The sequence below is a fragment of the Corvus hawaiiensis genome, chromosome 31, assembly GCF_020740725.1.
Source record: "Corvus hawaiiensis isolate bCorHaw1 chromosome 31, bCorHaw1.pri.cur, whole genome shotgun sequence".
Classification (NCBI taxonomy): Eukaryota; Metazoa; Chordata; class Aves; order Passeriformes; family Corvidae; genus Corvus; species Corvus hawaiiensis.
This window is the reverse complement of record NC_063243.1, coordinates 2,736,454-2,747,977: the sequence shown is the minus strand read 5'-3', so window position 1 is coordinate 2,747,977 and position 11,524 is coordinate 2,736,454. Positions and strand designations below refer to the sequence as shown.

The following is an 11,524-nucleotide window of genomic DNA, read 5'->3' as shown; positions in this document are numbered from 1 at the left end:
GCATCCCGGGGTAACTCCGAAAATGCACCGATCCAGCAGGGCCCCAAGAAATCCAAGCAAACGTGACTTTTCCTCCCCAAGGCTTTGACTAAAAGCAAGTGTGCTTGTTCCTGCTGGCATCTTTGTTGCTTCTGAAAGCCCTAACTGCTTTGATGACATTTAGGGGACAAAAGAAGCCAAGGAAATCAGTTTCCAGGAGTATTGCAGTGCGCAGTTGCTTCTTGAGCACGTAGGTGCATGCTGACCTTTGCTCTGACTCAGTTTGGAGCCTGACCTCCCTTTCTGACAGGGAGATGTTGGCTTGTCTCCTGACACAAAGCTCCTCTCTTCCTGCTTGCTCTTTCTTTGGCACCTTAACGTTGGACAACGTGCAGAAGAGCTGCGCGCGGATTCTTGGGCTGCCACGCTTTTGTTGTGTTGCAGCTCTGGCAGCAGCCTTCCGGCTACCGCTGTGCGGTGGCCTGCAGGTGCCGAGCCCAAAGAAGGCCTGTTTCAAACAGTCAAAAGCTGCAGCCTCACAGATGTTTGCCCAGGCTCCGTGCTCCCTGTAAGATTCCTTGCAGACATTTGGACGGCCACATCCCAATGAAAATGAGATGCAGTCATTCCCTTCTCTGTCAAAAGCTCCAGTTAAAGCCAGGAGCCAGCTCGAAAGAGGAGAGAAAGTACTGAGTGGGAGAGGGAAACGAGTGCATGCAGCTCCTCTGGAAACCAACTCTGCTTGCCCGTGCAATAACGGCTCCGGGCTTAGCTTGCTTTTCTGGTGACTCAGCACAGACACGTCCTGTCTGCTGGTGGACAAGTGCTGCAGTGTCTTTGAGGAGCTTCACACTGGGCTCTTCACACTTCGCATGCTGCGGGTGGCATTTGAAAATCGATGCAATGGCTGAAAGGCCCAGCTGCACCTTGAAATTCTGTTGCTGAAAAACTGCAGTAATTTACCAGGATAATTCCCCCAATTTGAAAGCGTCTCGTTTTCCCCATCTCCTAGACAGCTCACATCAACCAGCCAGTTGTGGAGCTTACAGAAGGAAGAATGACACCTTAGCAGGGAAAGCCGAGTGTAGGCCCTCGGACTCCCTTGAGCAGAGCGCGTTAAGTGCCCCAAAAGGACCAGAGAGGGAAGCGTTTGGGGGACGTGCCGTTTCAGCCCTCCTTGGCTCTTCGATGCCCCGTGAGCGCCAGGAAAGGGGAACAAGCGGGGCCTGCTCCCTCCTCCTGCCCCGCCGTGAGGGGCGGCTGGCGCTGGGGGATGCCAGGGCACGGGGGGCGGGTGGGGGGGGGGGGCAACATCTGCGCAGGGCGGGCGGGGCGGCAGAGGCCACGGGGCGCGGGGGGCCGGGCAGGGCCCCTCTGCGAGGGGGGAGAGCCTTGGGCCGCTGGGAAGCAGCGCAAAGCCATCAACGGGACAGCCCGTCCAGAGCGCACGGCTTCGAAGGCGCTGTCCAGCTTAGGCACAGCGTGGCAAGGAAGGGAATCTTCCAGGGCTCTGGAGGTTTTACAGTTTTTTATTGCCAGTCCTGCTGAAACCAAGGGCTGAAACCAAGGGTCTTCCAGCTACTTCTTCATCTTCATCTTCATCTTCGTCTTCGTCTTCATCTTCATCATTCTGTCCTCCTGGTGACCTGTTCAGGCTGACAGCTCATGCCTGGTCCAGTTCTGCTGAGTCCCAGCTTTTTCTTTCATAGCTTAATCATCAGTATGGCGATTCGTCCATTTCTACCTCAAGGATAATTCTCAGCTCCCCTACATCAGCAATACTCTACTCTTAGCTAAACAATGCTCCATTAATGAAGCTTTCTGGGGTCTAGAGTCCTAACTGAAACCAGCTAAGCTAAGAAAATCTCAAAACTATAAACTTCCTAACTACGGAACAGCTCATTCTAAAACTCAGGGGATGGCCGCCGAATCTTCTCCTAAACACGGTACATCCCCTCGTCGCTCCTCTGAGCTGGCGGGGCAGCAAGGCCTCCTCAGGCGCAAGCGTCTCCTCTCCAGTCTTCCTGCACTTGCTTGGCTGAGATGATCAGAGCAGCCAGGCTGGAGGCAGGATCGCCTGAGGTCACAAAAGGATGCTGCCCAAAGGAAAAACAAAACCAAAAAGAACCATTACTTCCCAAGATCGCGTCCAACAGGCTCAAGCAGGGTTCCTCTGCTACCAGGAAGACGCACAAAGAGGACCGAGGGCACCATCTGCCCCTCCGCCTTCCGGTCCCGGACCTGTCTCGCCCAGGCCCACGTGGCCCCCAGTCCTCTTTGGCCCTTCACGCAGGCGTCCACAGCTCGCAGGGCTTTTTGCCGCTTTGCTTTTTCTTACCTTCAGGAGTTCCTGGGCAGACCAGCGCCTGTCCTCATCTGTCTGCAGGCAGCAGCGGAGAAAGTCGCGCAGGAGAGCCGAGTGCTGCCTGGGGTTTTGCAGTTTTGGGGCCCCGTTCCTTTCTATCAGTTCTAAAACCTACAAAAAAGGGAAGAGGACACTCTACCTGCTCCTTTCCTAGCCACAACAGCTCTCTCCACACAGAGCCGCACTTTTAAGCTGCACCTTACCCTGAGACGGGGTTCCCTCTGGTAAGGAGCTTCCCCTTCCACCATTTCCAGCCCCACGATCCCCAGTGACCAGATGTCCACTTTGGGGCCGTAGGCTTCTCCTCTCACGACTTCCGGCGCCATCCAGCTGGGAGTGCCGACGCTGGAGCTGCACTTGTCGCGCTCAGGGGTGAGCTGAGCACAGAGGCCAAAGTCAGCTGCGGAGAAAAACAAACCCTGTCAAAGCCAGCTACAACTGGCAAACCCAGCCAAAGGATTGCCCGCTCAAAGCCTGACAAGGCCACGGTGAATCTAGCCGGAAAAGCATCAGTGCTCTGCTTCCGCGGGGCTGCAGCCAGGGAGATAAGGCACTGGCCACTTCAAAAATGCCCTCACGTTTCACGCGCTGGCCAAGCAGCCCTTCTGGAGAACTGGCAGTTACCCCAGAGCAGCCCCAGAGCGCATCCCGGCAACGCTGCGCCGCACCAAGGATACCCACCCAATTTCACAGATCCGTCCATGCTCACAAGAATGTTGCAGCTTTTGACGTCTCTGTGGATGACTCGGCGGGAATGAAGGAAATGCAGTCCTTGCAGGCACTGAGCGAGAGAGGAGAAAGGGAAAGGTGAAGGTTCAGGACCTGATTGCATCCTGCAAGAAAGGAACGGGCTCGACGAGAGTGGCAGCTTTCTCAGGGACTAGTGAGCCAGGGCGCAGCATCCTAGTGCTGTCAAGAGGAAGAGCTTGCTGCTTCAACACTCTTAGACGAGTGTTCCATCTTTCCAAGCAAAGGCACATCTGAGCTTCCAAAAGCCCCTCCTCCCTTCGGTACGTAGCACGTGCCCTTTGGCTGGGGGGCGTCATGGCAAAGATTTTCTTGGTAGCCTTGTGGCAGCAGAGGAGGAAGCAGCACGTTAGACCAGTTCCAGAATCCCACGCCATCTGGGCTGCACTGCTGTCCTTTGAAGCTGAGGGCATCTCCTTTGCCCTTAGCTTGAAATTCTGCCACCAGCGTGCAGGCTTGGAGCGGCAAGGAATGCAGGATACACAGACAGGCTCCAGGCAAAGCTGGCAAGAGGAAACAAGTGCGACACAGCGAGCGAGCCAGTGAGGCAGCGAGCACGAGCGCCGGAGCACAACGGCAGTACGTAAGAGTGCGAGAACGGAGCCTAGGAAGTGCGGGGACACTGGCAGGCAGTTGGCTTCAGGTGCTCTTTCTTCTCCGTGTCGTGACAGCAACAGCAAAGCAAGGCCGTGAGCAAGAAATCTCTGCTGTTCTTAACCACCAGTTGACAAGGGCCATCCTGTGCAGGCCAGGGGAAGCACAAGTGGCATCCCTCACCTCCCGACAGACAGCGCCTATCTGTCCTTCCTCGAGGTACACTGCCCCGAGTACATCATACAACGTGCCGCCGTCCATGAACTCCATCGCCAGCCAGAGCTCCCCGTCGACCAGGTAGCTGAAAGAAGAAAAGCCCGGCATGGAGAGAGAGGACCTGGGCACAGCCCAGTCACCCGAGGGGCTGACCCAGCTTTTTGGAAGTGCTCTCCAAGCTGCATATGCCAGAAGAGATTATTGCAGACCAAGTGCAACCTCCTCCCCTGCACTGGAGGAGAGAAATCCTAAACAGCTCCATTTTCTGCCAGCAACCAAAGGGGTTTGCCACTTTGGGCTTGCAGTATCCTAAAGGAACGTTGACATGAGAATAGCCCCACCTGTCTAAGTAGGTAACAATATTGGGGTTCCTACTGTCCCTCATGACCACGATTTCATTGACAGCCAGCTCCTCGGACATCTCCTCTTGAAGCGCCATTTTCTTGATGGCCACCTAAAAGGACATTGAGAGACCGTTGACTTGAGAAGGCGCTCGTCGCACGAGATGCCCAGGAACACGCAGCGAGTGCTTGTGCAATGACGCAGCCCAGCTGTGCCAGAGGGCAGAGCTTAGGAGAAGGACCAAAGCCCGTCCCAAATGCCGTCTGCAGGCTGCTGAGCCTAGTCCGTGCTTCAGAGGAGCAGCCTCTGCCGCAGAGATGGAGCGGCCACCCAAAGCTCCAGCCAAGGCTCGCAGCCGCGGCGAAAGCGCTCCAGAGCTGCAAAATCTGCTGGGGGCATTGACACTTTACCTGTTGTCCTGTGCTGGCGTCGAGGGCTTTATAAACAGCTCCAAAACCCCTAGAAAGAAAACAGCAGCAGAAAAAGAAAGCCCTTTAGTCCCTGGCGGTGAAAGCCAGCCTAGGCAGGAGATCTCCCCAGGCTGCCTGGAGCATTTGGAAAACGCCCAGCTGCGGCGCCTCCCCCGCCATTAGCACAACAGCCCAGCAGCCCTCTGCCATGCAGGGTGTCCGGGAGAAAACGGAGGCCCAATGTGAACACCAAGGGCTGCTACAAATCTCCAAGGCACACGCCCGATCGGTTCCGTTCCCAGCCTAAGGGGGACCCTTTGGAAAAACTGGAGAAGAAGAACTTGGAAAACTCTGCCTTGGAGAAGTGTTATCTGCCAGCTCTCGGGTGACAAGGTGCTCTGGTAGGCCGGCATACTGCGGCAGGGGCGGGACATCTTCCAGGCCCTGCTCCTTGCTGCAAGCAAGGCAGACCTTGCCAGCACCAGGTTGTCTTTGATGATGCCTTCTGACTGCTGTGACTGAGCAGTCCTGAGAGGTGGCAGGAAGGTAAAGCCAGAGTCTGACCGTGTTCGCAGCTTGCCTGATGTCACGCTTGACGCTACACCGGCCAGAGACTGGGCCCACGGTTTTGCGTAAGGAGCAGGCGTCAGACTTACCCTCGTCCGAGTTCTTCAAACGCCGAGTATTTCCTCCTCGGCTCGCCCAGACTCACAATGCTCCCTGAAAGACAAAAGCAGTGCAAGGTGCTCACTTTGAAAGGGAGATGCCGCTCCCCAGACGATCCAAGATGCAGCCCCACTGTCGGGAGCTCTGTGCCCTTTGCAGTCACTTGGCTTCCAGCCGCTGAGAACAGCGAGCGGGAGGGCCATCTTCTCCACCTTTCAGCAGCTGGCCTTTCCAAGAAGGACTTCACGGCTTTCAAGCACAGCAGCTCATGTGATAACCCAGAACGATGGGCCTTTGGGAACTGGGCCCTCAGAGCTAAGGAAGGGCCTCCGCAGCCTCTGCACTGGCACCTGCCGCCACCGGCAGGGCCACTTAGGAGAACAACGTGCACCAGTGAGAGGAGGAGTGAGAACAGTCGTAGAAATGGCAGCAGCGGAGAATAGCTGGGGCCCGAGAGCTCCCTGGGGCCCAGTCACCCGCTAGGTGCCAGCCTTCTGCTCAACAGAAACAACCTCTGCTTTTGTCTTTGGCACAGAGGGCAGCCCAGGCAAAGCCAAGCCAGTGCCAGCTGCCCTCGGAGGCAGCGGGAACACGCCGAGCGCTCTCTTGCTGCCTCAAAGCACAGCAACCGGCTCTTGGAGGGAGGCCTAAATGCCTCTGTGACACTAAAGCGAGGAGGAACTTCTGGCGCAGCCAATACAGAGACGCACAGAAAACACGCCGCTCTGGCAGACCGGAAATACACCAGACGTACTCAGTCTCCTCAGGCTCTGCTCCTCTCTCATCTCCAGCTGCTGGGCTGGGCTGCTGGACGAAGTGCTGGCATGTGGGGGAGTGCTGGCTGCTGCAGACCGCGCCGGTGCAGCGGCACGTTGAACGGCAGAGCGCGCGTCAAGAGAGAGCTGGGACAAGAAAGGATTGCCCGTCAGAAAGGTGGTTGGCACAGATACCCCACAGAGCACACGGCCAAAGGAAGGCTGTCGGCCACCGCCAGGCCTCTTTGGCTGGGGGGGTTTTGCATGTGCCCTTCTCAAAGGCAACGGGCAAACCCCGAAGGCTGCTGTGCTACAGCAGCACATGGCCAGGCTCATGCTACATTTTATCGATTTTCTGCAAGACGACTGCAACAAGGTATTGACGAGGTTGCAAAGATACAGAAAGAGGTGGGAGCAGGGCCCCAGAGCCCCGTTGCTTTCCTCCTGCTGTGCTCCCCTGGGCAATGAAGTCACCCTCGAGTGGGCATGGTCGTGTCTGACCAGAAGGCCAGTCTGGTCTACGTTGTGCCTGAAGCTAATTGGTCCCTCCCAGGGGCCAGTGTCTCCTAAGTATCCTGCAAGGCTGTCAACTGCGTCTTTGGACCGTCTCTGGCCGCTGACCACGGGGAGCCTGCAGGGACACCGTGCACCAAGGGGCTCGCTTCTACGCTGGCAACAATTTAAAGGCACAATGCTGCCTCTCATCTGATCCCAAGAGACTTTCTCAGGCCCTCTCAGCGTCCCGGCAAAATGGCGCTCAAATGTGAAAGTTCAGAAGCCATTTGCCAGGGGTCCCTGGCCTGGCTGAAGCAGCACTACGTCATGGCAGGCACACAGCCCCCAGCATCTTCAGGCACGAGCGGCAAGGGCTGGCTCGTCAGAAACTTGAAGCTCGGCCCTGCACCAAAGGCAGTGCCAAGCACAGGTGCCACTTACTGGCTCTGCACGTTCAGGCTGTGGATGGACAACAGATGGAGGCTTCTTGTCATTTGGCTCCTCTTCAGCCTCTTCCTCAGCAAGAGAGGGAGCCAGAGGAGGTGCTGACCCTGCTGGTGAGCCCTGCAGACAGACAGCAGTGAGAGGGACAGGGAGCAGCCAGTCCTTCAGGAGCTGCTTTCTTGTCAGCTCCGGAAGCTGGTTTCTTTTCACCCAGACTAAGGGGAAATCAGAAACTTTGATCAAAGTGGGATTCTGAGTCGTGAAATTCACCCTCTTAAGATGGGCAAATTAGGTGGTGCTCCGTCTTGCTGTGCATTTGATCTTCCACCCTGGCTAGAATCAGCAAGACACCTTTGGCCTGCCACACTTGCCTTTCATCTCTTGAAAGGCTCTTCAATGGAAAATTAGGAAAGAGCCAGTGCTCCCTTTGCTGCTGCTGATGCCAGCACCGACTTGGGCTTTCTTTCCGCCTCTCAGGCTGGCACTCTACACTCTACCGCAACAGGCCAAGCTCACAGCTTGCTGCACAATTCTTACATGCCAGCAAGGTCAGAGGTTCCTTTGCCACTCACCAAAGGACGGGCGTGTCTCCATCCGCGTGTGAGGTGACCTGCAGCGAGCAAGGGAAAAGGAACCAGATGCCATTAGAAAAGTGCCTGTGGCTGGGGAGTCCCACAGGACAAGTCAGTCCCAACAGAGAGCATTTTCCTTTCCCAGCATCCCTCCAGGAGCAACACAAGATTTTTCCCACAGCAAGCAAGAGAACAACAAGGACACGATACTAGGCTCTCTCTACTTTTGTCACTGAAGAAATAGAAACACCATCACAGAAATGCCAAGTGTCCTTTAAGTCAGAGCTTCTGTTCTGCCCAACAGCTCAAGCAGCTTTTTCCTCTTCTCTTTCCTGCAACCTTTCTTTTCGTTTTTTGTTGTTGTTGTTGTTGTTGTTGTTGTTGCTGTTGTTTTATTTGTTTTTTATTTTTTAAAAATAAATTGCATACACTAATTCCCATCAACTTGCTGCAAATGATACCCCGGGAAAGCTTCCACAAAGGGCCCCATAGCTGTGGCGGTTCTCTTCTAAAGCAGCCCAGGAACAGCTCCTGGGTTCAGGAGCAAAGCCTAACCGGTTAGGAGCTTGCACTTCATCGCCCAGGGAATCGCTCTCTTGGCGCACCGTAAAGGGTCACAGCAGAGAGCCAAGGCCTCTAATGGCAGGATTTGGAGCAAAAAAGTGCTTTCCCTCACTCCTGGCCAAGTTTTAGAAGTACTTGTGAGACTCCCTGCCAGCCTGCAATTTGCAGGTTGTCTCGGCTGAAGCAGCAAGCTGAGGAAATGACAGTGTCCAACGCCACGCGCTCTCCCGTGGAGGGAACGCGGCCCCTGCAGGTTACGTTGCAAATACTCTGCACCCGCCAGCGAGTGCAGACACCCCCTTTTTAGCTGATGCTGTTGGCAGGAGCTTTAGCAAAGGAGCGGCATCTTAATGGCACTTTTGCTCCCAAGTCAGCTTCATCACTACAAACAAGCATAAAGAGCAAAGTGAAGCAAACGCCGTGTGATGGCTACCCCCAGGATAAACCTTTACTTACGAGTCAGGTGGGTCAGGAAGTAGCCGGAATACGCCACAGAAAAAACCGTGCAAACCGCGGCACAGACTTGCCCGATCATTCTAGCAGTGCTGTGCGGGTTTGCACACTGAATGCCACCCGGGGGAAAAACCAAGGCTCCTCTCGGGGTGCAGGCCGTCTGCTGAGAACGCCTCAGTCACGAGGGTCCTCCTGCAGCGAGCAAGCCAAAGAGCTGCTCTGGACAACGAGGCCTCGCGCGCACCGGGACAACGTTGCATCGACAGCACTGTGATGCGGCCCGGCTCCCTTGACGTCACAATAGCAGCCGCTCTGGGTCTGTTGGCATAGTTACGCCCAGCAACCAAAATCTTCTGTACAGCTGACGCAAAAGAAAAGCCTGGGAAGATCTCCTCAGTCGTAAAGCAGGAGAAAAAATCCTTACCGTCCATAAGCCAGTGCTCAAGGCATCCCGGGGTAACTCCGAAAATGCACCGATCCAGCAGGGCCCCAAGAAATCCAAGCAAACGTGACTTTTCCTCCCCAAGGCTTTGACTAAAAGCAAGTGTGCTTGTTCCTGCTGGCATCTTTGTTGCTTCTGAAAGCCCTAACTGCTTTGATGACATTTAGGGGACAAAAGAAGCCAAGGAAATCAGTTTCCAGGAGTATTGCAGTGCGCAGTTGCTTCTTGAGCACGTAGGTGCATGCTGACCTTTGCTCTGACTCAGTTTGGAGCCTGACCTCCCTTTCTGACAGGGAGATGTTGGCTTGTCTCCTGACACAAAGCTCCTCTCTTCCTGCTTGCTCTTTCTTTGGCACCTTAACGTTGGACAACGTGCAGAAGAGCTGCGCGCGGATTCTTGGGCTGCCACGCTTTTGTTGTGTTGCAGCTCTGGCAGCAGCCTTCCGGCTACCGCTGTGCGGTGGCCTGCAGGTGCCGAGCCCAAAGAAGGCCTGTTTCAAACAGTCAAAAGCTGCAGCCTCACAGATGTTTGCCCAGGCTCCGTGCTCCCTGTAAGATTCCTTGCAGACATTTGGACGGCCACATCCCAATGAAAATGAGATGCAGTCATTCCCTTCTCTGTCAAAAGCTCCAGTTAAAGCCAGGAGCCAGCTCGAAAGAGGAGAGAAAGTACTGAGTGGGAGAGGGAAACGAGTGCATGCAGCTCCTCTGGAAACCAACTCTGCTTGCCCGTGCAATAACGGCTCTGGGCTTAGCTTGCTTTTCTGGTGACTCAGCACAGACACGTCCTGTCTGCTGGTGGACAAGTGCTGCAGTGTCTTTGAGGAGCTTCACACTGGGCTCTTCACACTTCGCATGCTGCGGGTGGCATTTGAAAATCGATGCAATGGCTGAAAGGCCCAGCTGCACCTTGAAATTCTGTTGCTGAAAAACTGCAGTAATTTACCAGGATAATTCCCCCAATTTGAAAGCGTCTCGTTTTCCCCATCTCCTAGACAGCTCACATCAACCAGCCAGTTGTGGAGCTTACAGAAGGAAGAATGACACCTTAGCAGGGAAAGCCGAGTGTAGGCCCTCGGACTCCCTTGAGCAGAGCGCGTTAAGTGCCCCAAAAGGACCAGAGAGGGAAGCGTTTGGGGGACGTGCCGTTTCAGCCCTCCTTGGCTCTTCGATGCCCCGTGAGCGCCAGGAAAGGGGAACAAGCGGGGCCTGCTCCCTCCTCCTGCCGCGCCGTGAGGGGCGGCTGGCGCTGGGGGATGCCAGGGCACGGGGGGAGGGTGGGGGGGGGGGCAACATCTGCGCAGGGCGGGCGGGGCGGCAGAGGCCACGGGGCGCGGGGGGCGGGGCAGGGCCCCTCTGCGAGGGGGGAGAGCCTTGGGCCGCTGGGAAGCAGCGCAAAGCCATCAACGGGACAGCCCGTCCAGAGCGCACGGCTTCGAAGGCGCTGTCCAGCTTAGGCACAGCGTGGCAAGGAAGGGAATCTTCCAGGGCTCTGGAGGTTTTACAGTTTTTTATTGCCAGTCCTGCTGAAACCAAGGGCTGAAACCAAGGGTCTTCCAGCTACTTCTTCATCTTCATCTTCATCTTCGTCTTCGTCTTCATCTTCATCATTCTGTCCTCCTGGTGACCTGTTCAGGCTGACAGCTCATGCCTGGTCCAGTTCTGCTGAGTCCCAGCTTTTTCTTTCATAGCTTAATCATCAGTATGGCGATTCGTCCATTTCTACCTCAAGGATAATTCTCAGCTCCCCTACATCAGCAATACTCTACTCTTAGCTAAACAATGCTCCATTAATGAAGCTTTCTGGGGTCTAGAGTCCTAACTGAAACCAGCTAAGCTAAGAAAATCTCAAAACTATAAACTTCCTAACTACGGAACAGCTCATTCTAAAACTCAGGGGATGGCCGCCGAATCTTCTCCTAAACACGGTACATCCCCTCGTCGCTCCTCTGAGCTGGCGGGGCAGCAAGGCCTCCTCAGGCGCAAGCGTCTCCTCTCCAGTCTTCCTGCACTTGCTTGGCTGAGATGATCAGAGCAGCCAGGCTGGAGGCAGGATCGCCTGAGGTCACAAAAGGATGCTGCCCAAAGGAAAAACAAAACCAAAAAGAACCATTACTTCCCAAGATCGCGTCCAACAGGCTCAAGCAGGGTTCCTCTGCTACCAGGAAGACGCACAAAGAGGACCGAGGGCACCATCTGCCCCTCCGCCTTCCGGTCCCGGACCTGTCTCGCCCAGGCCCACGTGGGCCCCAGTCCTCTTTGGCCCTTCACGCAGGCGTCCACAGCTCGCAGGGCTTTTTGCCGCTTTGCTTTTTCTTACCTTCAGGAGTTCCTGGGCAGACCAGCGCCTGTCCTCATCTGTCTGCAGGCAGCAGCGGAGAAAGTCGCGCAGGAGAGCCGAGTGCTGCCTGGGGTTTTGCAGTTTTGGGGCCCCGTTCCTTTCTATCAGTTCTAAAACCTACAAAAAAGGGAAGAGGACA

The 11,524-nt window shown here is 55.5% G+C and overlaps 1 protein-coding gene and 1 long non-coding RNA gene across 3 annotated transcripts; both read right to left on the bottom strand.

Moving 5' to 3' along the window:
• Window positions 1–1,492: 1,492 nt before the first annotated feature.
• On the bottom strand, window positions 1,493–9,682 carry LOC125318856 (serine/threonine-protein kinase PAK 3-like). Of its 2 annotated transcripts, none has more exons than XM_048289773.1 (12): window positions 9,027–9,682; window positions 7,586–7,623; window positions 7,011–7,133; window positions 6,074–6,221; window positions 5,310–5,373; window positions 4,654–4,702; window positions 4,243–4,355; window positions 3,869–3,986; window positions 3,026–3,125; window positions 2,548–2,744; window positions 2,318–2,455; window positions 1,493–2,075 (listed from the first exon to the last, which is right to left on the bottom strand). In XM_048289773.1, exons 1-12 carry the CDS (start codon window positions 9,205–9,207, stop codon window positions 1,974–1,976), a joined length of 1,371 nt encoding a protein of 456 aa, XP_048145730.1. In that variant the 5' UTR covers window positions 9,208–9,682; the 3' UTR covers window positions 1,493–1,973. The 2 variants fall into 2 exon arrangements, with proteins under 2 accessions (XP_048145730.1, XP_048145731.1); XM_048289774.1 differs by lacking the exon at window positions 9,027–9,682 and adding an exon at window positions 8,606–8,834.
• An 857-nt stretch (window positions 9,683–10,539) lies between these two features.
• LOC125318862 lies at window positions 10,540–11,507 on the bottom strand. The gene is made up of 2 exons (XR_007200529.1): window positions 11,365–11,507; window positions 10,540–11,122 (listed from the first exon to the last, which is right to left on the bottom strand). It is a non-coding gene; the product is annotated as an uncharacterized LOC125318862 (long non-coding RNA).
• Between the last annotated feature and the right edge of the window lie 17 nt (window positions 11,508–11,524).

What these genes read in the sequence shown, in the direction of transcription:
- LOC125318856 (XM_048289773.1), bottom strand. Translation starts at nt 9,207, where the DNA reads ATGTCATCAAAGCAGTTAGGGCTTTCAGAAGCAACAAAGATGCCAGCA. An exon ending in ATTGTTACCTACTTAGACAG is followed by an intron (nt 3,987 to 4,242) that starts GTGGGGCTATTC and finishes TTCTTCTTTCAG; the next exon opens with CTACCTGGTCGACGGGGAGC. An exon ending in CTGCCCAGGAACTCCTGAAG is followed by an intron (nt 2,076 to 2,317) that starts GTAAGAAAAAGC and finishes TCCTTTGGGCAG; the next exon opens with CATCCTTTTGTGACCTCAGG.